This window comes from Bemisia tabaci, chromosome 2 (genome assembly GCF_918797505.1).
Source record: "Bemisia tabaci chromosome 2, PGI_BMITA_v3".
In the NCBI taxonomy this organism is placed as follows: Eukaryota; Metazoa; Arthropoda; class Insecta; order Hemiptera; family Aleyrodidae; genus Bemisia; species Bemisia tabaci.
In genome coordinates, this window is record NC_092794.1 from 30,727,315 (window position 1) to 30,752,581 (window position 25,267).

Consider the following 25,267-nt stretch of genomic DNA (forward strand, 5'->3'; position numbering starts at 1 on the left):
GAGCTAGGGTTTGTTTACATTGGTCCAACTTTGAGGCCCCATGATAGCCGACAAATCAGAGAGCGACACACTGTTTTTGTAGTAAAAGGATTGAGATGGCAATACTCTCCCGTATACAGGTACTCTAAAGGTGTCGAGGGGGGAGGGGAGGGGGCGGCGCCCGATTCCCTCCCGAGATTCCCTCCCGGATCCGATTCTCTCCGCAGCCGAAGTCCGTTTCCGACGTTTCCGATTCCCTCCCGCTAATGACCTTTCATAAAATGAAGCGGCAACGCCGCATTAATCATTCAACATAGCATTTCCAGAGAGGTGCGCTGTTTCCCGTGAGTGTTTCAGGTAAATTTAAAAAAAAAAAATTAGAAAAGTTAATGAATTTTGCAATTACATAATTGTTAATTAAATCGGTGAAGGAGCCATTCCCCCCCCCCCCCCTCAAATGTGGGCAGAAAAAACCGCCGAGCGGACGAGAACAACTGACGCCTGTGAGAGTTTTCACTCGCGCTATAATTCTTTTTTTTTACAAAGCCCACTCCAACCTCTTCAGTTTCGTGAGTGTACTTGAAAAATATTTAAGGACAGCCGAATTTTGATCAACTCTGCAAATCACACGGAGGCGAAACTCAGGTCGAATATCATCCAAAAAATAAAATTCCTCGAGAAATGCATTGCTGAGCTAGATGCCAACTGCAATGACGAAGCTCTGCTGAGGTTCATTCGCACGGTCTCCCACCGGAATTCGCCCAATATTTTATTGTAAAAACCCAGTGTCTTACTTCAGTGATTTCATTTTTTGTGTGACGCGTCGGGCTCTCTACACCCGTTTCAGCTTTTTGTCCGCATGTTTTCTTCTTTGACGCATTGGGCTCAATTCACCCGTTTCAGCATTTTTTTTAGCATGTTTTCTTCTTCGAAAGCATCGGGCTCTAAATACCCCTTTTAGTTTTTCTGTATACATCCGGCAACCATGAAGAGGCTCAGAAGGGGGAGAAGGTTCTCAAATTTTGTTTCATTCATACATATGAAGCAGACTTTGGGAACTTACTATCAACCTAGCCCACTTTCTTTATCAAATCATCATAATATTGTAAATCTACACTAATTTTCCTGAAACACTCACGGGAAACAGCGCACCTCTCTGGAAATGGTAAGTTGAATGATTAATGCGGCGTTGCCGCTTCATTTTATTAAAGGTCATTAGCGGGAGGGAATCGGAAACGGACTTGGGCTGCGGGAGGGAATCGGATCCGGGAGGGAATCTCGCGAGGGAATCGGGCGCCGCCCAGGGAGGGAAGGAAATAGCGAATAGAGAAGGAAATTGACATTTTTGAATAAAGTACCTAACTCAAAGAAAATGCGGCACTTACATCAGATGGAAAAAAGAAAAACCAATAATAAAATAAATAAATGACTTAAGTTGTGGGGCATTAGGTAAGATACTAATGAAACGATATTGAAATAAAAATATGAAAATCAAAATCAAAATCAAAAGCAAAATTTATTGAGGAGAAACTTGATGAAAACAAAACTCAATGATACTTTGAATAATAATTAAGAATAAGTAGACACTAAATAAATCAAGTAGTTACCTCAGAAAGAACATGGCTAATTGAGTGATTCTGCACGATTGAATTTATACAAGATGAATATGAAACAGATAATTTTAAAATATCTTTCTACAAAGATTATCATATCACTGTTAATCAGATTGTAAGTAGGATGAAGTTCAAATTAGGTAAGATCCGTAAAAATACGGGCACTACCTGTTACCCAAAAATAATAACTTTTGAATTTTATACGTAGTAATATTGATAGGCGATGGACTGCAAACTAATGATAATGCTTTAAAAGCTTTTTTTTCTTAGGAATTCATATACTTGAGAAAAAAAATCAAACAGAACAGGTAAACAAAAACAAAAATAATAATAAAAATAATGTTCTAGAGTAGGTATAGTATTAAACAATTTTTGTTATTATACTTTACAAATTAGATAAAAATATTGTAATTAACAACAACAATTATATATAAAGGTAAGATGTCCCGGATAGTTTGGGAGATGTGTGTAAAAGTCCCCTCTCTCCTATCTTCCAATTCGTTGAATACATTGCTTAGTAATTGAAAAAACCGGACGACTTCTCCTGTCTACGAATCGTTCGCTTTTGAAGCAATATGTCAAAGCTTTTTGATTTCCTCCAAGACAATTTGAGGCTAACGATGATTGAAAATTCCATTCGATAAGTCTTGTTTTCATTCCGTTTTGTAATGTGTTCGCAATGTTTCCTCTCTTCACTACCATGTACGCCTTTAACGTAAAAATGGAGGACGATCGGGAATAATTTTTTTGCGTGGAATGCCGCATGATCAAAGAATACAGAAATTTCACACTTTGCTTTAAAACGCGTGTTAATCAAATATATTTTATTTTGTATGTATCATTATTTCTATTGTAATTATCAAAAATGAGATCAGAAAAATTGTCGTAGGGAAAATTCTGAAAGTTAGGAAAAAACTACGTGAGGAGTTTGAGTTAGCTTGTTTGACTCATTTCAACTAACAGCACAAAACGATCTCTATACTACAGCCCACGCCTTAACCTTAGATGACTATCCAGGTCTACAAGACCCGGCGGCTTTTTGTTTTTCGCGCTACAACGGCTATAATTGATTGAGAAGTCTGTCCTTCTCAAATAAAAACACTTAAAAACATAATTCTTGAAAAAAATTGAATTTTTTTTTAGGCACAGCAATTTTTTTCATGTCTACCCCTAGAATGACTAACCCGGGCCTGTGTAGTCCGTATTGCGTAATACATGGTTATTCGATGGCTGCGATGCTTTTTTCTCTGTTTTTGTATAATTTTATGATTTTCATACTTCGTCTTCGATAAAGAAGGTTCCAAATTCTCTTTCCACCCCTAAACTGCCCCCTCACCTCTAAATCTACCTTCTCCTCTCTCCGCAGTCTCCTCAGATCTAGGAGCCTCTCATTATGAACACTTTTTTATATCTTTTTTGAGAATTTGAGGAGGTTATACATATATAAGAAGCAATATTACCCATAAGAGTATGCTTGAATATGAGAGGTAGGGAGCAACCTTACCCACCCTTGCCCCCTCCCCCTCCTTCCGGTAGCCAAAAAAATTAGTACTTTCCGATTTGTTTCTTTCAAAGTTTTGCACTCAGGAGGTTTATTTTTTTAATTTTGTAAAAAGAAAAGAAAAGTCTAAAAATTATTGTATTTATTTATTGAATACTTCTACATTATTTCAAATTTTTTGACAAGTTGGAGCAAAGTTTCGATATTACAGTGATTAATAAGATAATCGTGTCAGCCTCAGTGGTGTAGTGGTCAAGGCAGTTCGCTGCCAATACTGAGGTCCCCGGTTCAATCCCCGGAGGTGACTGTTATTTGAGGACACTCAAATATCAGTCATCGTGACCGTGGATGACTATGCCACTCCAATACCCTGACCCTTCGAGGTAACAGGGTGCGGAGGGACATAGTCACCCCGTAAGTAATCCGTCTGCACTGTTCGACTGGGTTGTGAAAAATCGGTAATCACTCGTAGTGTGCACGACTGCCAGCGCTACCTATCAGTGTACATTGCAACAACACAGTCCAACTCGGTGGGGGCATGGCCGTGCTCCGAAAGCCCGTGCTCTGCAGCGTCTGCCACAGTCTTTGATAAAGCCTTCCGTTGGCTATCAGACGGCCGCTGAGCCTTGCGGGAATATAGATGATACTCAATGTGTCAATAGTACGAAGATATGTTAAGGAGTGCGGTCCACCTTCGGGGTGCACGACGGCAGTTGCCAGTTGCCTTGGCCCCTTGAGGGCGCCTCGCCGGCCAGCCCGGCCTTACGATAAGATAATCGTGGGACAAAATTTCTTGTGAAGTTTCCAATTGTTTTTCTGAGGTTTCGTTGTAATTGTTTTAACTAAGAAGTGGTCATGTACGTAATATACTGTCTACGAACTGTCAAAGCATTATGGGATATTCTCTTACACCTAATACGTAACGCCTTTACATATTCCCCGTATCACCAGAGTCCAGAAGTAAAAGTAGCTCGCAAAAACTCGGAGATTGTCAAAAAGTAAAACTAGATAAAACTTAATGATTGCTGTAGTAGGACGACATATGCAAGGACTATACACAAAAGTAGGAAAAACGTTGGAAGCAACAAAACATAAAATAAATTACTGGAGGTCAAGAAAATCAGATTCATTGTTCACCGGTTATTTTTATAATGTTAGGTGCTTCTCGTGATACGGTGAATAATATATGTAAAGCCGCTTTCTTTTGGTTCTAAGAAAATATCGCATGGTGCTTTGACTGTTCTTAGACAGTATATTACCTCTATGACCACTTCGGACTACTAGATAAGGTACGAATTCCAGCATTCTGATACATGTTTCGAAACCAAAATTTCACGTCGAACACGATGCTCACAGCGAAATTTACCGAAATGAACTTCTTACGAAGAATTAAATGATTCTTAATGCGTGAATTCAAACCACCCGCTCATGAAAGCTCAATGCTCTACGTGATTCACATCGCGCGCTAAATGTTATCATAACAGTTTTACTATATACAAATCTAGCAACCTCAATCTTGACACTTTGGCTCAGCTATAGAAAATTGCTTATAGTTAGAACAGCACATGGTGGGAAATGTATATTGCTCGATTGAGAGGCTTGCTGAAACCGTTGTAGTGCGCGATTCGACTCACGTAGACCTTTGAGTTTCTTGTCAGCGGGCAGTTCAAGTTCCTCGTGACCAATGTGAAATAAAAACGTTAATATATTCGTTAGGATGTGGTTTAAGTAATTTTCGTTGTGCGAATCGTGCTGTACGTGAAAATTCTGACAAGGAAACATGTATTAGAATGCTTAAATTCGTACCTTGTCTAGTGGTCCTCGGAAACTTCACAAGAAATTTTGTCCCACGTTTAGCTTATAATTTGCGGTAATATCCATAATTTGCTCTAACTTTTCAAAACATTTTTAAATAATGTGGAAGTATTCAATTAATAACAATACATTTTAGACTTTTCTTATTTCTTCTCACAAAATGAAAAAGATAACCCTACTAAATGCAAAACTTTGAAAGAAACAGATCGGAAAGTACTAATTTTTTTGGCTTCTGGAAAGAAGGGGAGGGGGTAGAGGTGGGTAAGGTTGCCTCCTCAGTCTCAAATTCAAGCATACTTTTAGGGGTAATACTGCTTCTTTAGTATAACTTCCTCAAATTCTCAAAAAAGATATAAAAATGTGTTTATAATGAGAGGCTCCTAGATCTGAGGGGACTGCGGAGAGAGGAGAGTGGGGGATTTAGAGGAGGAGGGGGCAGTTTAGGGGTGGAAAGAGAATGTGGGACCTTCTTTATAAAAGACGAAGTATGAAAGTCATAAAATTATAGTAGGTACAACAGAGAAAAAAGCATCACAGCTATCGAATAACCATTTATACTCGATACGGGCGTCGCAGGCCCGGGTTAGGCATTTGTGTAGGTAAAAACGGCTAGTCATCTAAGAGTTAAAGACAGAAGTAATATTCTTTCCGGGCATCATTTTTTGCCATATCGCAATATGGGGCTACTAAAAAAATGCGGGGAAATTAGAATAATAACAACCACAAAAATTTGGCTACCCGGTTGGAGCCAAGGGGCTAAAATATAAATTCTATCGTGCTAGTAAAGAGAGCAGTAAGTGCAAAAATGAAGTTTTAGGATAACGGGCTGAGAAGCTTTTGACCGGATTTTTTATTGAAAGAAGTCTCCGTTTTTTGTCACACCGACACTACTCGTCCGAAAAACTCCAAGAAATCGTTTGGATGATCAATAAAAATTGACTGATTACATTTCCATTACATAAATAGGGTATTTTTCATTTTCATGCTAGGTTCTTGTTATAGGCAAGACAGCTATTAGTGCTATATTCCGCATGCTTTCGTGGTTGCGTTTTAAACACACAGCAAACACGTTTCCGGGTAAGAAAGTGGCAGAGGAGGGCGGCACTTTACTTGAAAGCACTGTTTTCATTGGCTCTCTTGAGGAATATTGTTACTTACTGCTGTCCTGCCTGAAACTGCGTCATTTTTTGCGCACTTACGGCTTCCTCACAAGTCTCGTTTTGGTACGATTAAGATGAATTTTTCTATTTTAGCTATTTCAGTGGTTTCATCTAAAAGAGATTGGACGAATTTTGAAGGTAACTCGATTTCGAAAATTTGACACTCACTGCTCTTTCTCTGTCACGGCAGCATTCCCTAGACTATGGAGCTATCTTGACGGGTCGGTAAGGAGTTCTACGTTTTTTCCTCGAATGATCGAACGTTTTTGAAACTGGTAATGTTAGTATAGTGTGATTTTTTTTTGTTGACGCTCATTTCCTCGGTTTTGAGGCTAAGTCCAACTTCTATCTTAAGGAAGTAGGTACACGCGCAGGTGCAGTGATGTGGAGAGAACTATACCTAATTACATTAATTTGAAATTATATTCAGGATCAAACAATTGCTGCATTTTAGCTTGAATCCTTGAGAAGTTTTAACAATTATTCTATATAAGAGTGATTTGGGAATGCTTTGCCGGTCTAGGTGCTTAGGAAATTGTACTGGTCGAGCCAATTCATCAGAGATCACTGAGCCTTATTAATGGCTTTTACATTCCATTTATTCTTCTGAATTGGTGATTTAGTGCTCATTAGAAACTTCCATCCTTGTTTCAAACAACATCCGATTATTGCACAATATTTATAAGAGCATATATCTGACATGGCACGGTTAGTCTGAGTGAAACTAAATGAAACCGCCTTCAGGATCTTGTAAACGGGTGTTACCAGCACTGTTTCAGCCTAAAATAAAAATATTCTTTCAAGCTCTTCAAAGATTGCGTTTTGCGGATTGCGATTTTAACTCTATAAATGGTTTGTTCCCATCACTTTACTCAGACGTCTAATTCTAAGGTATATTCAAACGGAAAACTTTTAATTTTCCACCAAAAATTATATCCATTAGCTCTCTATGTTCTTTTAAATTTTGGAAAATAATATATCATTTTGAGTAGATTCATTGGTATACTTGGGTGAGAGATCAAATTTAGTTGAAACAAAATTGCTGAGAGGTCTCCTTGACTGAGGAACGACGTTGCATGGCTGTTCAAAAGTAAAAAGTGTCATTTTTTTCATTCTTCATGTGGATCAATGGTGAAAAAATAAAGGTTTGAGGTAAAAGAAATGTCTCCCCGAATAAATTCACAATCTTTCAGCAATTTTTCCCACATTAAATCTGATCCAGCTAATTATTATTTGTTAAAACTATTAACTCAACCAAACCCGGATTCAATTTTGGGCCTAGCAAATTTCAACTACGAGTATTGAAAACATCCCCGAAACTACAAATCTTGGCCCCCAAATGCGTGAAGCAATGCAGGAGCAAGACAATTTGATTCTTCGGTCTAAATTAAATGTAAGTGGACACTCATTGCGACATAATTTGTCTCACTTTAACATTAAGTGGGATATTGGCCAGAAAAGCAAAACAAAAAACGGTCAAAAAACGCTGTTCTTAAGTCCAGAGTGCCTCGGAACCATGCGGGAACGTGCTCAGTCAATGTCTTATCAAATCACACTTAGGAGTCGGCTTTCTTATTGTAGTTTTTCCCTCGGATTGAAGCTGTCAAAAAGTTATCACCAATTTAGCCCCAAAATCACAAAAATCTATGTTATGCTCAAAGAACTTGGCAGAATATCGTCTTTTTTGACCGAAGCAATGCCGGTGACATGCAACCACAGTATCCCGAAGGAATCAAGCGCGGGCAAAACGATTTACCTAAATAAATTTCACTCATTTATCGTGATGGGTTTATTTGGTTTTGATATGATTTCATGAATGGTATGTGGGCATATGGTTTCGAAAGAAGGTGTTGTGGACGTCTGTAAAAGGTTGATGACAGAAAGTGGATCAGGAAATCAGGGGGTATCATTTAATTGATGATCCATGGAAGGATAGATTCCAATGGCGATTAGGAGTCGCAGAGCGCTTTACGGAGCTAATGTAGTGGCTATGTATACCGGGTGTTCCAGAACACCCGTCCACTATCTTTTTCTCGGAAACGGTCGAAAATTGAGCTTTAGGACAAAACTTTCAGAGGTTAATCAACCCCAAAGCATTCGATAAATACCGGGTGTATATATCTCTTATATAATTAAAAAAATTGATTTTGGTTGGCATTAATAAAAAATGGAGTTTTTTAATGAGGTATCGGCCATTCATTTTTAGGTACGGATTTGTTTTCCACACACACACACACACACCCTCACACACACCCTCTCACCCTCACACCCACACACACACACCCTCCCTCGCTCACACACACACCCTCACCCTCCCACACACACACACACACACACCCTCACACACCCTCACACACACCCTCACACACACACACACATATATATATATCACAACTTGCGGGTTGATTGGGGGAACGTTTTAGACGTTTTTTAATATCTTAGTGTGAAAGGTTTCCAAAATGCATAATCCTCTTGTATATTGAAAAGATGTAAATGGGTATGAACAAAACTAAATGTAACAAATTTCCCTCATAGCCCCTGTTGACAAAGCACGGTCACGTTTCTCTCATTGGTAACACAACAGAAGTCTACTTATCTAGAGTAAACGTTTAACTGGGATACAAGGTGTTGTCCACCTCAAGGGAAATAACTAAACCATTATGCCAGCGCCTACCTCAGTCGTGAAGGTAATTTGTGGATGTTGTAGTCTAGATTTGGACTGACGATCACCATCGAATGGCAGACCAACAGCTCCTGGACTAGATACAGAACGAGGTGGCAGAATACTGGTTTTTTCTGGCACTGGAACCGGGGGTCCCGGCGTCGAGCCCCGATTGATCATGCCACTGGGTACTATCCTCCTGTAGACCTCAATGCTGAGTTGATTGCCGCAAGCTCTGCAACAAAAACGAGATGTGCTTGAATAGAGGCCAACATCAGAGGCAGATTAAACGCTCGGAGAATAGGTAAAATTGTGTAAACTTTGAAGATCAGGCTCAAAAGAAGTGTCCCATATTAATATCCAAAGACTGAGCTTGTTCAGTAAATTATAAGTCTTACATTTTTGGAAAGTGCCTAGAGAGTGCACATACCTCATAGGAATTTTCCCTAAAGTTTTGAGCAATATTAATCCACGAAAATATCGCGCAATAACATCCAAATGTTACCAACTTGTAAGTATCATCATTGTGATTATAGGAGATGGAGGAGCATTAAAATATGTGGGAGCCTCTGAAAATATCTAATGAAGGAGGATCTAGGATCGATCGGCGGGACCCCTGCGGCCGGGTCTCCGGTCCCCCCGCCGGGTTTTCCGGTCCGACCCTCCGGGGGGTTGCTGCAGCCCCTAAGAGTTTATTCGGGAAAACCGCCACCTCTCGCGCCACGTTCGTTCTTCCGGCTCGGGATTCGGCACGCGGTTGCACTCGGGTGGCCGAAGCTTAATTCCAAAGAATCGCCGACCCCAGCCTCCCCGGAAGGGCACTGCGCCTCGAATAGCCGTTTTTCCACCCCCGCGTGAAGTGCCCCACTTCGTACCTTCCCGTTCGTCCTCCGGGCTCCCGGTTCCGTCTGCGGGTCGGCTCCGGGTCGGCTCCGGCTCCGTTCGATAAGGTCGGATTTCGTGATCCCTCCATCCGGGGGGCGCTGGCGCCCTAATACGTGAAACTGTAAACGGTCCGCCGTGACCTTGAGATTCTAGGCCCCGTCCCAAGGACCCCCGTGTCCCACGCCCCTGAGGATCCACCGGCGGGACCCCTGCGGCCGGGTCTCCGGTCCCCCCGCCGGGTTTTCCGGTTCGACCCTCCGGGGGGTTGCTGCACCCCCTAAGGGTTTTTTCGGGAAAACCGCGGCCGGTCCCGCCCCGTTCGTCCTTTCGGCTCGGGATTCGGCCCGGAAGCACCCGCGTGGCCGGAGCTTAAGTTCCGAGAATCACCGACTCCGACCTCCCCGGAGGGGCGCTGCGCCCCGAAGGCCGTTTTTCACGACCCCCGCACGGAGTGCCCCACTTTTTACCTTCCCGTTCATCCCCCGGGTTCCCGGTTCCGTCTGCGGGTCGGCGACGTTCGGTCAGGTTGGATTTAGCGATCCCTTTTTCAGGGGGTGCGCTGGTGCCCTCCGACGGTTTTCGGAAAAATCGGCCTGGCTCCCTTCCTGCAGGGCCGATCGGAGCCGTCTTTGGACCGGAGGTTCTGCCCTTCGTCCCGCATTAGGCGGTGTAAGCGCCCCCCGGGGGTCCGCAACGGGAAAGCCGGGGGAGTCCCCCGTGGCTACCGGTGCCGACCCAGTTTCTCAGTGGGTCACGCGGATTTTGGAGACGGAAGGCCGGATCGCTGTTGCCATGGTTATGCTATACTTATATGACTCTGCACGGCTCGAGCGCGCGGTGTCGCAAGATCTCGCTCACCGGCGGGATTGTTTTGAGCTCAGTCCGTCGGGAATCCTGAATTCGGCAGCCGCGCATCTTTTTCTTTTTTTACTTTTCATTTTTAAACTCTAGCGTGGGAAGCGTAGTGGCCGGGAAATTGAGGGTCGCTGGGGCAGTTTAATAATTTCATTCACAAGAAGAGAAGAGGAGGAAGATTTGCATTGCTCAATCGCGGAACACGGCCGATATTCTTAAATTTTAATTTTTTTCATCGTTTATACAGGGTTATTCAAAAGTTACGCACCACTGGCCATAACTTTAGTTCTAATTATGATATCGATTTGCGGTTTGTGGCGTCCTTCCTCATATCGAGGGGGAAACTTTTTGAGGTACTTTTCAGTTCTTCGACCCCCCAGGGGGAGGGGGGGCGGGGAGCAACTCAAAAATTTCAAATGGCAACCCCCATCATGTGATACATCGTTAGAAAGAGCATAAAAAAAGAAAATTTTTGGCGCAAACCGGAAGTCGATCTGACCCCCCTGTCAAAAGTTAGGGGGGTCCAAAGGTTATTTAGGGGGTCCGTACCTTCATTTTTTAGAGTAGCTTCGGCGGCTCTTGGACATACCGTTTCTCTTTTCAAAGAGTCCTCGAATACTCCAAGTCTGATACCGAAGTCTTCATATTGCCCCCGGGCCACCAAAGCCCCCCTGTAGGGGGGGATGGGCCTGTTACAATGAAACATTGCATTAAAATGCGAAAAGTCACAGAAGAGCTTCAAACTTAGCATCAAATCCGAGTGGAACTTCTTGCCGATGTTAACGCAAACGCAGCCTGCGACTTTAAAGTGAGTTTTCAAAACTCTTAGCCCCCTGCCCCCCTCATTTTTGGTTGCAGAGCGGGTAAAAACCGGGAAATTCACTACAAATAATGCCCAAAACTAATGTCCAACTTGAGGAGGACCCTTGAAACGTTGCGATCAGTCGGAGAATTGGAATACAAGGACTGCCACCCCCTTGAAGTACGGAAACATCCAAAACACCCCCGCTGCCCCCCTCATTTTTCGTTGCGGAGCGGGTAAAAACCGGGAAAATCGCCAGAAATGATGCCCGAAACCACTGTAGAACTTGACGAGAACCCTTGAAACGTTGCGCTCAGTCGGAGAACTGCAACACAGGAACTGCCGCCCACTTTAAGGACGGAAACATCCATAAAACCCCCGCTGCCCCCCTCATTTTTCGTTGCAGAGCGGGTAAAAACCGGGAAAATCGCCAGAAACGATGAACCGGTTCTTACCAGCTCTGCAACGAAAAAAGAGGGGGGCAGCGGGGGTTTTATGGATGTTTCCGTCCTTAAAGTGGGCGGCAGTTCCTGTGTTGCAGTTCTCCGACTGAGCGCAACGTTTCAAGGGTTCTCGTCAAGTTCTACAGTGGTTTCGGGCATCATTTTCTGGCGATTTTCCCGGTTTTCACCCGCTCCGCAACGAAAAATGAGGGGGGCAGCGGGGGTGTTTTGGATGTTTCCGTACTTTAAGGGGGTGGCAGTCCTTGTATTCCAATGCTCCGACTGATCGCAACGTTTCAAGGGTCCTCCTCAAGTTGGACATTAGTTTCGGGAATTATTTGTAGTGAGTTTCCCGGTTTTTACCCGCTCTGCATTCAAAAATGAGGGGGGCAGGGGGCTAAGAGTTTTGAAAACTCACTTTAAAGTCGCAGGCTGCGTTTGCAAGAAGTTCCACTCGGATTTGATGCTAAGTTTGAAGCTCTTCTGTGACTTTTCGCATTTTAATGCAATGTTTCATTGTAACAGGCCCATCCCCCCCTACGGGGGGGCTGTGGTGGCCCGGGGGCAATATGAAGACTTCGGTATCAGACTTGGAGTATTCGAGGACTCTTTGAAAAGAGAAACGGTATGTCCAAGAGCCGCCGAAGCTACTCTAAAAAATGAAGGTACGGACCCCCTAAATAACCTTTGGACCCCCCTAACTTTTGACAGGGGGGTCAGATCGACTTCCGGTTTGCGCCAAAAATTTTCTTTTTTTATGCTCTTTCTAACGATGTATCACATGATGGGGGTTGCCATTTGAAATTTTTGAGTTGCTCCCCGCCCCCCCTCCCCCTGGGGGGGTGAAGAACTGAAAAGTACCTCAAAAAGTTTCCCCCTCGATATGAGGAAGGACGCCACAAACCGCAAATCGATATCATAATTAGAACTAAAGTTATGGCCAGTGGTGCGTAACTTTTGAATAACCCTGTGTGTTCTAGCGTCGCATTACCAAAACAAATTCCAATTAAACGCTGAGTCCTGCAATCTTAAGTTTCAGCAGTCGCTACTTTACTGTGCGATTGCAATTACTCCCCAAAATAAATTAAAATTTTCCCAGGTACGTACTCTAAAATTGAACGCGATTGCTATAATATTCATCAAAAGTATGCGTGCTCATAGTATATCTTAAAATCTATTTATTTTCGATATTTCTATTCCGGGCCATTAAAAAACGTTAAGAGAGAAAAATAATTTGATTTTCATGTTTTATTGTTTTTATATTGAAGAAAATTATCCATACGGAGTGTACAAGAACCTCAAAATTACAAAAAAAAAATCAAATCATGAGTTGAAGAACGCTAAGTACGCGAGTTTAAATGATCGCGTCAAACACAGTTCAGATACTGTAAAGCGCATGTTAGCGCCGAAGGAATATTTCACGCATTGCGCGTTCACCAAGGGTGCGTGCTGGGGTTGAGAATTAGAAATTAGTCGTTGTAGGGCCTACCGCGAGGCACACGGTGTCCTAGGCTTTTGTATTCTTGGACTCAGTAACACATTTCTTGTTTCAAGCCTCCATCAAACGGTCCATCGCAAATATTTCACTATCCTATTCCACTCCTCGATCTGAGAAATCTCTGTTTTGCAATGTTGTCTTTTCAGTTTGCTGATCAAAAGCATCAATCACTAAGAAAATGGGAAGCATACAAGAAAATTTCGCGAAAGACAATTTATCCATTCCAAATATTCTTCAATGTACTTAGCACAAAAATAGCGCAAGTGATCGAGTTATTAACGATGATACGTACTTACTGGGAGCAATGGTCCATTTTTAATTTTTTTAGATCTGTTTGAAATTGTTCAACCCACCTCGGATAGATTTATGAACGCTGATATCGAACATCACGTCCGTTTTTTCGGGTTCGGTATTACGTCAATGTTCTCCGCAAAAATAGGAATTTTCCCTACAAATCAAGCTTTTCCAGAGAAGTACCTATCACACGGGGAAAAAAAAGAATTGCTGATTCATTAATTCAATTGCTAATAAACAGTGAGTGCAATGTTTCAACGCAGATTTTACAACATAAAAAAATGCTACTTTAACCACATTGTAAACTAATTTAACCATGGGGGTGGTTAAAGTAGCATTTTTTTGTTGTAAAAACTGCGTTGAAACATTGCACTCACTGTTTTTAGCAATTGAATTGCTGAATCAGCAATTCTTTTTTTTTCCGTGCAGTGTTCCGGAAAATCTGTGCATGATGGAAAAAAGCTAAATCCGTGTTCGGATTCAGCAGCCAAAATCTCATAGGGAATTTAGTATTCCATGCCTATTAAAGTTTCTTTTCTAATCCTAATACCGAGGTTTTTGCCGACCAGTGCTCCTATTTGCCCATATGACACCATGTATAACTCATCCGGTTGTTGTGCGCCGGAAAGGGAATAAGGAAAACATTTTCCTTAGGTAACTAGTGGCTGATTCTCATTCAATTTTTGCCTCTAAATCCGAAAATGATCCTATTTTTCATCTAAAATCTACAAAATTTTTGAAAAATAGATTTTTCAGCTCAAAAAATCCCCTTTTTTTGGGATATTGATTTTTCCGAAGGTTTTGGAAGAGAACGAGGATCATTTGCAGCGTCAAGAATTGAGTGGGAATAACTCCACTTGTTGTGTGAGAAATAAAATTTCCCTCTCTTCTCCGACGCATAACAATCGGATGAGTTTTACATGGCGTTATAAAGGCGGAAAGGAGCACTTGTCCGAAAAAATATTAATGTTAGGAGCAGAGAGGAAATTTGAATAAGCATGCGATAAATGGCTCTTGTGTAATTTTGGCTACTGAATCCAAAAATCACCGTATTTTTTCTCCTGCCATTAGGTCTGTATAAACTGCTACGTGTGAAGCACGTAAGGGTCGCTAGCGTCAAATAAATATAAAGCCCATGGAAAACTTACTTGATAAGAGACAACACCTCCTCTTCAGGAAGCGTGACAACGTTCACTTTATTGATGAAGACAACTGAGTCACCCGGTCGAAGCCCTGCTCTATCGGCAGGCATTCCTAGTTCCACTCTTTCGACTCTGTTAGTGATGAAAAAAAAAACTTACATGTAAATTACTGTCTCCTGTAAATAAATTATTTTGAAAACTCATAATACTCATTTAACCCTATTACATTCGGCCGCCGCCATTTTGAAAAGGACTAAATTTTCCGGAAAATCAATAGCAGAATCGTTTTATTCTTACCAAAAAGCATCAGGCTAACAAGGCTCATTCCAATCCGTCCAAAAAACGGAGATGCCGAATTTCCGTTATTTTGAACTTTGACCGTCCCCATTTTGTGAAAAATCAACAATTTGACCTGCGGTGTGCGCCAAAATTGTTCGTTTTTTCTTGTCTTTTGAATGAGACGTCACAAAGGGGATGAGGCTTGCCATTTAAAAAAAAAAAGGTGCCCCTTGCCCCCCTAAAAGAAGACTACCCCCCATCCCCCAGAAAAATTCGGCCGGACCTAACAGTTGCTACTTTAGACCTACATACACCCCCAAAGTTTCTTATTTCTATGTTAAATAGGAAAAAAGTTACTGGGGTGGTAGGTGACTTTTGGATACTCTAGCACGATATCATCTCTAACGACATCACGAAACCGGAGAGAGGCCTTATCGGCAATGTTGCAGATGATACTGCTGTAGCAGAAAGAGACATATAAGTACATTTTTTATTTCTAACCATTAATTAAAATAATTTTTTGATGAAATGGTTGGACGAGTTTCTGTCAATGGTGCTCCTACACTCAACGCACCTAAATCTGGTCATACTGTTTTTATAAATTGGAAAATGCCGCAATTACCAGTTCTGATAGAAAATGAACAGGTTCCTCCCGTTTATAAGCGCTAGGTATTTAGAATTATGTGGACTCTACTACACTTACGATTACAGATAATATTATGTTTAAAGTGAAATAATTGAAAGAAAAGTATTTCAGAGATGTATCAGTTGTTACAAAAAAGATTAAAATTGGCAAAGAAAAATAAAAATTTTACTATATAATCAAATATTAAAACCTACATAGCAGTATGTTTCACAACTGTGGGGTTATGCAAGTAAGTAATATATAAATAAAGTAGAAAGCTTCCAGTTGATGGTTCTATTAGATTTTTGTGGAGGACCTTGATTCCCGTAACGAACAAAGACATTAGGAGGGGATTGGAGGCACCTACCCACATGGTTAGACAAGTGATTGTGGAAACAATGAGGAGATATGAATATGAACTAGAAAAACATTTTAAATGTGACATTTTGTTGGTGTGAACCTCGTAGATGGTACAATTTTAGTGAAAAAGTTAAAGAGATAGGAGATCTCCGAACTTCCGTCAAAAAGATATCTGCAAAGTATGAATGAGAGTGTAAACGGAGTGTGAGAGGAAGAATGTTCAGCAATGAAACAAGTATCTTAAAGGTTTTAATTTCTAAATAAAAAAAAGCAGAATTTTAAAATACTAGTTTTTCCGATAATTATTTTATTAGATATGTAACGTTGCTTTATATTTGTAATTCATTGAATTTCTTTTATGTAAATCACGTGGATAGATACCAGGATAGATACCACGGCTGTGAAACACATCGATTTTAGCTTTCTAACGACATGTTGGTTTTTAATTTTGGTGCATTTGGGCGGCGAGAAATTGACTTTGACTGGAGCCACCCGTATTTCTTCGTTTTTGGACATAGTTTCGAAAAATTCCTATGTGCCGGCGTTGTGTTGCTCAAAATTCAAAAATTATTATACCAAAAGAAAGCCGAGAGTGTGGTCTTTCTAACGGTGTACATGTTTTTTTTTTTTTTTTTTTTTTTTAACTTCAAAAACAGCCGAGATAAATGCAAGGGAACCGGCCGTCCGAGTGGGCGGAAAATTCCTTGAAATTATTGCGGTAAAATTCAGTTTATATTTGTAGGCGGCCAGTTGCTCCAAATTACAAAATCTATAGACCGTTAGAAAGCAAAAAGCAAGAGCTTTTTAACGGCAATTATTAGGCACCGGTGCCTAATAGTAATACAAATTTAACATCAATTACTGTACTTTTGAAATATTTGCATGCAACGTCTGTTGTTATTTATTTAGTATTTAATTCGAATGTGTAAAAATTCCTATGTGCCGGCGTTGTGTTGCTCAAAATTCAAAAATTATTATACCAATAGAAAGCTGAGAGTGTGGTCTTTCTAGAGTACCTGTATAGGGAGAGTGCTGACAGATCTGAAACTCCGAAAGTCCATCAGGCCTTCACCGATGCCTCCGCGAATAAAGTTAGGGCCCAAAAGGGCAGCCAACCTATGAATTTCAATTATCCAGAGCGATTTACTGATACTTTTGTTACGAACCGTCCTTTATTAAGCACGTGTTTGACTCAGTTTTTGCAGAAATTTACTCAATTTCGCGGAAGAACGCTCATTTCTGTACATTCTTGGCCATCTTGGTTAGAATTGGGATCTGCAGACTGGCAGTGAAATTTTGTGCGTTAAAAGTTGGTTAGAAGGGTGGCTGCACTTTTGGGCCCTAAGCCCTCCATGAACCGATCTGTCGGTACTCTCCCTATACAGGTACTCTAGATCTTTCTAACGGTGTGCATGTTTTTTTTTTGTTTTTTTTTACCTTCAAAAACAGCCGAGATAAATGCAAGGGAACCGGCCGTCCGAGTGGGCGGAAAATTCCTTGAAATTGTTGCAGTAAAATTCAGTTTACATTTGTAGGCGGCCAGTTGCTCCAAATTACAAAATCTATAGACCGTTAGAAAGCTGAAAGCAAGAGCTTTTTAACGGTATAATTGGATTTTAGTTTGCGATAAGATTTGTTCCTGAAAAAAATGGAAATCTCTTCGATTTCGTAATTTTTTTGAGAAAAAGACCTAAAAGTCGATATATATATATATTTCGAGGAGCTCGAACAACACATTTCGATTTTTGGCTAAAAACATAGTATTTTTACCCTACTTGAAGATACCGAAGAGATCGGAGATGTACATTCACTTTTCATATAACTTTCCTTCAACGGAGCCGTGAGTGGTCATACTCTGTTCAGAAGATTTTGTGAGGAAGCGCTGTTTCTTTCACAAATATTAAGGACCCTGCGAAACGCTAATAACTGCGAGCATTCACGAGATAAGTGTCAGAGGGAATTAACAGCACTGCAAACAGTTGCAATAGTTCAACTTGAAAATTTCCCAATCACCTACAGGAGCATTGCTACCACGTTTTGTACCGATAATTTCAAGTAATTTTAAAACTTGGTAATAAAAAAAGAAAAATCTCGAGGTAACCATTTTTTACGAGAAAAATACGTAAAAAATAAACTTCAATCTCTCAATATTTCTTCACAATTTTAGAACCGAATTGTTTATGTACCTACCTTTGATTCTTGAACTGTTTCTGTTCAGGAATTTTCTAAGAATTTTTATTTCATAAAAAAGAAACTCATCAAAATGACCAGTTCTGCGCTTTTTACAAATACCCAATTTTACGATGCTACTAGTAATATCAGTTCATGCCAAACGTATTAGTAGACGAACGGAACCGATAAGAAAATGCAATTTGAGATGATACCTGGGGGGATGAGTCCACGCTATAGAAAATCCGAAGCTCTGTCCGGGGGCTTTCGTCAGCTTCCGGGTCGTTGTAAAGGGCGTTCGGCCTCCTCTCCGGCTCTCCAATTTTGATCCTGGTGGATCCAACTCCAGGTGTCGCAAGAATAGACTGTCCTCGGGATCTGCACAAATTTATTCACACGAGACCAGGGATGAGTTTCAGTCAATATGTCTGGGGTCATTAAGGACCTATTGCCTGCCAATTTTTTTTCTTTTGGCAAAGCCACATACAGCTTTAGAGAGACGCCTGAGTCCTTTATATTGGAAAAGGGTCAACTCTGGACACAAAATTCTTCAAAGTACAAAACGGAAAAAACTACGAAAGGTGTGAAAAAGCGAAAACAGGAAAGATATATTTGATCTTATGGGGCCAGTATTAAGAGACACTCTAAACGCTAAAGTTGTGAGCACAAAGGGTTGACGAATAGGTGTCGCTGCCACTCAGCCACGGACACTTGCATAAGGGTAAAGGCTAATTTAGTACTAATAGCTAAGCGTCCCCGGATCCGGTTCAGTGATTGGAGGCAATGATACTCTTGCAATTCTGTACATCATTCAGTTTCACAATGAAGGATACAACAATAACACATCACAACAAATTTCGGGTTTTGGTTTGTCCTTCGAACCAAACCAATTTTTTTCGATTCCTAGGTATTAAAGAAGACCGAAAATGACCATATTAACTTCAGGAAAATGGACTGGTCCTCAGGGCGCCGCCAATTTGAATTTTTTAAAATTGAGAAAACCCATGATTAGATTTTTGCAAATATCTCCCTCAACGGTTCATCTCAGGAAGAAAAACAAAAACCCAGCGGAAAGAGCATGAAATTTCCTACCGAAATCATCCTCCTTTGTTTTTTCTAACTTAATTTTTTGGTCGTGAAATTAACGTTTTCTTAAAAAATTAGCTTAAAAAAGGCGCATTATTGCTGATTTTAGGAGAAACTATGCTTCATGCCTCCAGCCACGATTATCTGAAAAAAAAACTGTTATGCTCAATGAAAAGAGCGTAAAAGAGCCTCCCTAAAAAAGTGCCTTTTCTGGCCCCTTTTGGGGAACCCGGGGATTTCGTTCGTTTGTGGCTTAAATGAAACCTTATGATGAGGTTAGCCTCCAGTAAAAATTTTATCTTAAGTTTACGTCTAGTTTCCGAGATACAGCGTTGCAAAGTTGGCATATTTGAGCGTTAAAATTCTCATATTTTCAAGTATCTTATTTTCTGAGAACGATTCAATTGGATGTTTTATGATATTTTGTGACATTATATCAAATGTTAGTATTATTATCGAATGTATATTTCTATTGAAATATTAATACTGCTAATTCTGTTAATACAGCGTTGCAAAGTTGACATAAAAAATCTATAAAAAATGTTCATTTTATCAAGTTTCTTAATTAAAAACAAACTTAGTGAACGCTAAAAGATATGTTTTTGAGGTTTAGATGCAATTTTATGATAGATTAAGTATTTTGTTAAAGTTTGACTCAGAATGTAAGTATAGTTATAACGATACAGAGTTGCAAAGTTTATGTATTTGAGCCTTAAAAATGTCTTTATTTTTATATTCTGTGTTAAAGAAGCTACTTTCGTAGAATTTAATAACGATTTGAGGCAGAAAATCAACCATTTATGTCATCTGTAGATGAATGTCTGTATTTGAAGAAGAATACTTTGACGGGTGATGATACAGCGTTGCCATGCTTAAAACTGAACTCTATATGGATTATGATTTTTTCTTGTTGAACACGACTTCAATGGGTATCGTAACTCGTATCAACGCAAAATATCAAGGGCTGATGTTAGAGTACCTGTATAGGGAGAGTAGCGACAGATCTGAAACTCCGAAAGTCCATCAGGCCTTCACCGATGCCTCCGCGAATAAAGTTGGGGCCCAAAAGGGCAGCCAACCTATGAATTTCGAATGTCCAGAGCGATTTACAAATACAATTGTTACGAACCGTCGTTTAGAAAGCATGTATTTGATTTACTTTTTGCATAAATTTACTTATTTTTTAAAGAACGCTCATTTATGTACATTCATAGCCATCTTGGTTAGAATTGAAATCTGTAGGCTGGCAGTGAAATTTTGTGTGTTAGAAGTTGCTCAGAAGGGTGGCTGCACTTTTGGGCCCTAAGCCCTCCATGAACCGATCTGTCGCTACTCTCCCTATACAGGTACTCTAGCTGATGTCAGTCCCAGGTAACGATTGGTTTTGGAAAAAATACTGCTGCCAAGTTTATTCATAATTCTTTGCAAACGAAAAATAATAAAATGATTTTAAAATAAACATGCTTCTAATTTAATTTTTTTAATTTTTTTTATTTATTTAACTTTTTTGTGATTTTTTATCTTTTGGAACTTTTTGTCATGGGAACGGAGTTCCCCATGATATTAGAATCGTTCCGTTGCTTTCGCTATGGGATTCCCTATACCTCTGCGACCTTGAGCGTTTCGCCCAGTCTCCGATTTTTGGTTGATTTTCCGATGTATCAAAAACCGTTGTATTTTTTAGCCAATCATGTCTCTACGTCAAGTTGTGTTGATTGCTAAAATTCGCTTTCAGCTAGTTTTTTTCCACCTTCAGATGTCGTGTCTGACTGGTAAATCTGCGCAGATCCACGAAGTTCCGTTTTTGGGCAAATTCTTTTTTTTGGGAGGTTTTCATTGATTATTTTTCGCCATCAGTTTTCTGTTCGTTGGTGCAAAAGATCGCCTACCTCGTTGCTTTTGAGAAGCCGCCATTATCCCACCTCAAATTTTACAAATAGAAATAAAGAAATTATAACTATTGTGCAAGGTGGAAAACTGCTCTGGAGGACCCGTTACGGATATATGAGCCAAAATTGGAACTCGACTGATTGATTTATTCCATGAATACAGAAATATTGCCTCAGCTTACTGCCGCGATCGCGAATGCATTCTGGGATGAAACTCGAGACACATGATAGCATAGGCAAACAATGTCTCACAGAGAAAGGCAGTTAGCTCTTTTTCTCATATCTCAGAGGCTACGAAGACGCGAATCGCTCAAGGACAACTCTTGTGATAAGTCCCGCCCATCGTTCGAGTCTTTTAAATGCTATTTTTACTCATCATGCTGTGGTTCTGAGATAGCCTGGTTGACTGAGGCGCCCTATTTTTTTGGTAAGGTGCGGGCAATAGGTGATCGGGAGTTCGATACCCGGCGATGGGAGTTAATTTTTAATGGTTGTATTGAATGTTTTAGACCAATCATCAAAAAATAATTAATACTAGATGATAAATGTACAAATATTTTCTCGTGAGTTAATATGTTAAACAAAAATACTGGAATATACCTCCTTCATATAATTAGCCACATGTTTCCCCAAATTAATGACGTTATTTTTTTTTTTTTCAATAAAGTTTATTTGCATTCAACGTTCGTAAGTTAAGCAAGATGTACCTATTGATACAAATAGAAAGACATGAAAATAGTATGCCTAACTTGGACTAGAATCAGTGTATCTCTGAAGACAAAAGCTAAGTTTTTTGATACAGAAATACTAATATATTCATCCGTTATATAATCAGGGAGATGTTGACCCAAATATTGATGTATATTTTCTCTGTTCGCCCAAATTAATTATGGTATTTTCTTTTTTCAAAAAATAAATAAAGCAATGACATGAAAGTAGTATAAAGCACATCAAACATTTCAGTTACATCTATTTGAATGAAAAAATGGCAACTTAGGAGGCACATAGGTCACTTATGATGCGTATTCGGGCATATGTGTAGAGTAAAAATATCATACTTTACGCCGAAAAAGCGAAACTGAAAGTTAAATGCGTTAACTTCCGAAAACCATGTATAATCCAACGAAAATAAATAATTGGTAAATAACAGCTTTCTTGTATGCAAAGAAAAAAAAAATTAAAAATGTTAAAAAAGAGATGTTGACACAAAATTACATAGCCCCTTCAATTCTAAAGATACTGCAAACGAACTGTACCTTACAATTTTCATATCCCAGAAGCCAAAGTTCCCATGACGAATATTGCTATCGCTAGCGATTGCAAAAACCAACTTGTTTTATATTTATTTATCAATTTCCGTGAAAATATTTTCTTCAAATAACACATGAGTATAGTCTTGCCTTCAAATATATAGCAAATACCTCAACATGTTGCCGATTTTGTACTTTTACCAAGTATTTCAATTATTTTGAGGCATCTGGATGAAAGATATGTTTTCAAAAGCACCGTATGAATGCCAGGTCCGTAATTTAATTCATTCGGAAACTCAGTTGTCGGATCAGGATGAAAACTCAAGGAACGGATGCAAATAATGACGGAAGCGCAATGAATGTACAGACTCCCAAGAACGAGGATTATATCTTCGGAATGGTGATGCAAACATCGCATATTCTTAGGTTCGGTGTCTATATTTCACTATATCGGGCGCATCCCAAATACTTACCATAATATTGTCATTATGTGGCTGCAGCAGCCAACAGTTCTTGAATGACTTTCACAGGGACAGAACCACTCTCGTATTGCATCTACCCCTGCTTTAGCTTTATCAGTTAGGATAAAAATGTGATTATGTTTACTACTGCGGTAGCGCGATTTCATGCTTGCCTTGACGAGTAATGGCTGAGTAACCAGGATACCGTATTTCCCGAAGTCTAAACCTGCTGTTCTATGTTTCACTGGTGGTTCAAACTTATGTATAAGAAAAATGCCTTCATTTTGATGCTCAGCATAATATGACATTGCATTGTTGATCTGATAAGGCTCAAGACTTAGCTGATAAAAATCATCCAAAGAAAGTTTGGGAAACTCTAATTGCTCGTTGTTCATGTCATTATCTAATAAAGTATATTCAAGATCTACGTAAGCTTTCTTCACCATATTTCTTCACCTTTCACTTAGACTATACGTTTTAAAATCAGATAATTATTGGAAGTATCCTTATTTTAAACTTATTTTATAATGGAATTACAAGAGAAACTTAAAGAAAATTGGAAACAGTGCCATTTTAATTCCAATTTTCACCTAGAATTGACAAAAGTTCTCTACATTTCTTTGCTTCACAATATTACGTATCGACGATTGTTCTGTTTCGTCTTCAATAAAATAACAACAGAAAATAGACATTTTCCCAGATAAAAGTTGAAAACTTCGCAACACTGTATTATCGTATCCTTTTAAAAATTATACTATGCATCTACAAGTATCACTAATGTTGATTCTATATGCCCCAAACTACAGTTAGTTCTTGAGTGATAGCGGTTTGTGAATGAAACTTTAAAAAATAAGCATTTTAAAGCTGAAAAATGTAAACTTAGGAACGTTGTATGCCAAAACAAGGCTTACGCATAAGTCAAACCTCTTACTGTAGACTTTTTATATTATAATTTTTTGTGTGCGCTTCGTGCAAATATTGTAAAGTCTTTTTGGAAAAAAATCCATAAAAAATATGAGAGTTTAAAAGCTCAAATATACCGACTTTGCAACACTGTATCTCGGAAACAAGACATATACTCAAACTAAAATTTTTATTGGATGCTTGTCTCATCATAAGGATTCATTTATGCCACATATGAATGAAATCCCCGGGTTCCCGAGAAGGGGCCATTTTTGGGGAGGCCTTTAACTGCTATAAAACATATGTCAATAGCTCCTAAACTTGATTTAATCCTGTGACACAGTAGTTTATTAGCTCCGCCCTTAAAGTGTGATTTTTTCGACCATTTTCCTTAGAATCACGAAAAAAAGAGAAAAAAACCTAAAAACGTGACCCGAACTGTGTAAAAAGGTGGCAAACTAGTGCTGGGTCCACACTTTTTAGAAAATAAAACCAAAAAGTTCCAAAAGTTTCAATTGGAGTCAAACATTTTGAGCTCTAATGGATAACCAGTGCGGCAGTACATAACTAAAGAGGAAGAGCGTTCAGCTTAGGCAGTTAGCATTAGAATATTAAGTAGAGGTCACGGCGAGAGATCTATAAGAACTACAAAAACCCTCAAAACATTTTTAGAGCAAAAAAACCGGTCGAGGAAATTGACGTGTCACTTCTTTTTAATCAAATATAAGATAGGCAAAAACCTGTGATGAATTCCCAAGGTCCACTAAGACTAATAATCATCAAAAAGTTCCAAAAACTTACTCGAAAGGAAAAAAATAAAATGAAAAAGAAATCCCTTGTCAAAAATAAATAAAAAACCGACTTTGAGATAAATCCTTCGAATGAACTTGAAATCACAAAATCGGTCGAGAATGTTAACTGAAATTTTTCCCCCTTCAATTATGAGCTCCGCAACAAGCGTGACTCGCTTGTGCCTTTTCATACACGAGCCGCACGAATTCATCAAGGCTGAGGCTCATATTCCAGTAATTTTTAGACTTTAGTAGTGAGAATACATTCTGTGATGTAAATGCTGCTTCCTTTGGAGTTTGGCACAATTTCGGTGTAATTTCGTTGACGTAATTTACCGGAATTACATCTATCGCTTAGGTCAGGTATTGACATAAACATGACGACATAACCTCACTTAAAAAGTCGTCACATATCGTTCAATAAAATAATGATAACTATGGCATCATTTTCGTAACCCAGGAAAGAAATATTTTCCTGTGGAAAGAAAAACTTTTTCACAAGGGGGAAAAACTTTTCTCACTGGAAAAGAAATTTTTTTTAAAAGAGGAAAGAAAATTTTTATAAGGGGAGAAACTTTTTCTAAGAGGAGATCTCGAGCGAGAGGAAAAGTTTCTTTTTCCCGCATGAGAAAAAAAAAAATTTCCCCCGGTCGAACAAAAATATTTCAACCCGCGCAAGAAAAATGTTTCTCCACGCGCTACAGAAAGTATTTCTTTCCGAGCAGTGCTTCGCATGGTTGCCAAACCTAGCCGATATACTCGACAAGAAACTGGAGTGCTCCCACACGAGGAACGGGAGGTGAAA

At 39.6% G+C, this 25,267-nt stretch overlaps 1 protein-coding gene across 9 annotated transcripts in view; it reads right to left on the reverse strand.

Moving 5' to 3' along the window:
* The window catches only part of PsGEF (Protostome-specific GEF), a 516,326-nt gene that overhangs the window by 277,033 nt on the left and 214,026 nt on the right, over nt 1-25,267 (reverse strand). For 8 of the 9 annotated variants that reach the window (XM_072297127.1, XM_072297130.1, XM_072297124.1 and 5 more), the window contains exons 11-13: nt 18,298-18,460; nt 14,656-14,781; nt 8,743-8,965 (exon numbers count right to left, since the gene is read on the reverse strand). In XM_072297127.1, the coding sequence (XP_072153228.1) occupies nt 8,743-8,965; nt 14,656-14,781; nt 18,298-18,460 (512 nt within the window). The remainder of the gene's footprint in view (nt 1-8,742; nt 8,966-14,655; nt 14,782-18,297; nt 18,461-25,267) is intronic. The other variant, XM_072297125.1, reaches the window with a different exon arrangement.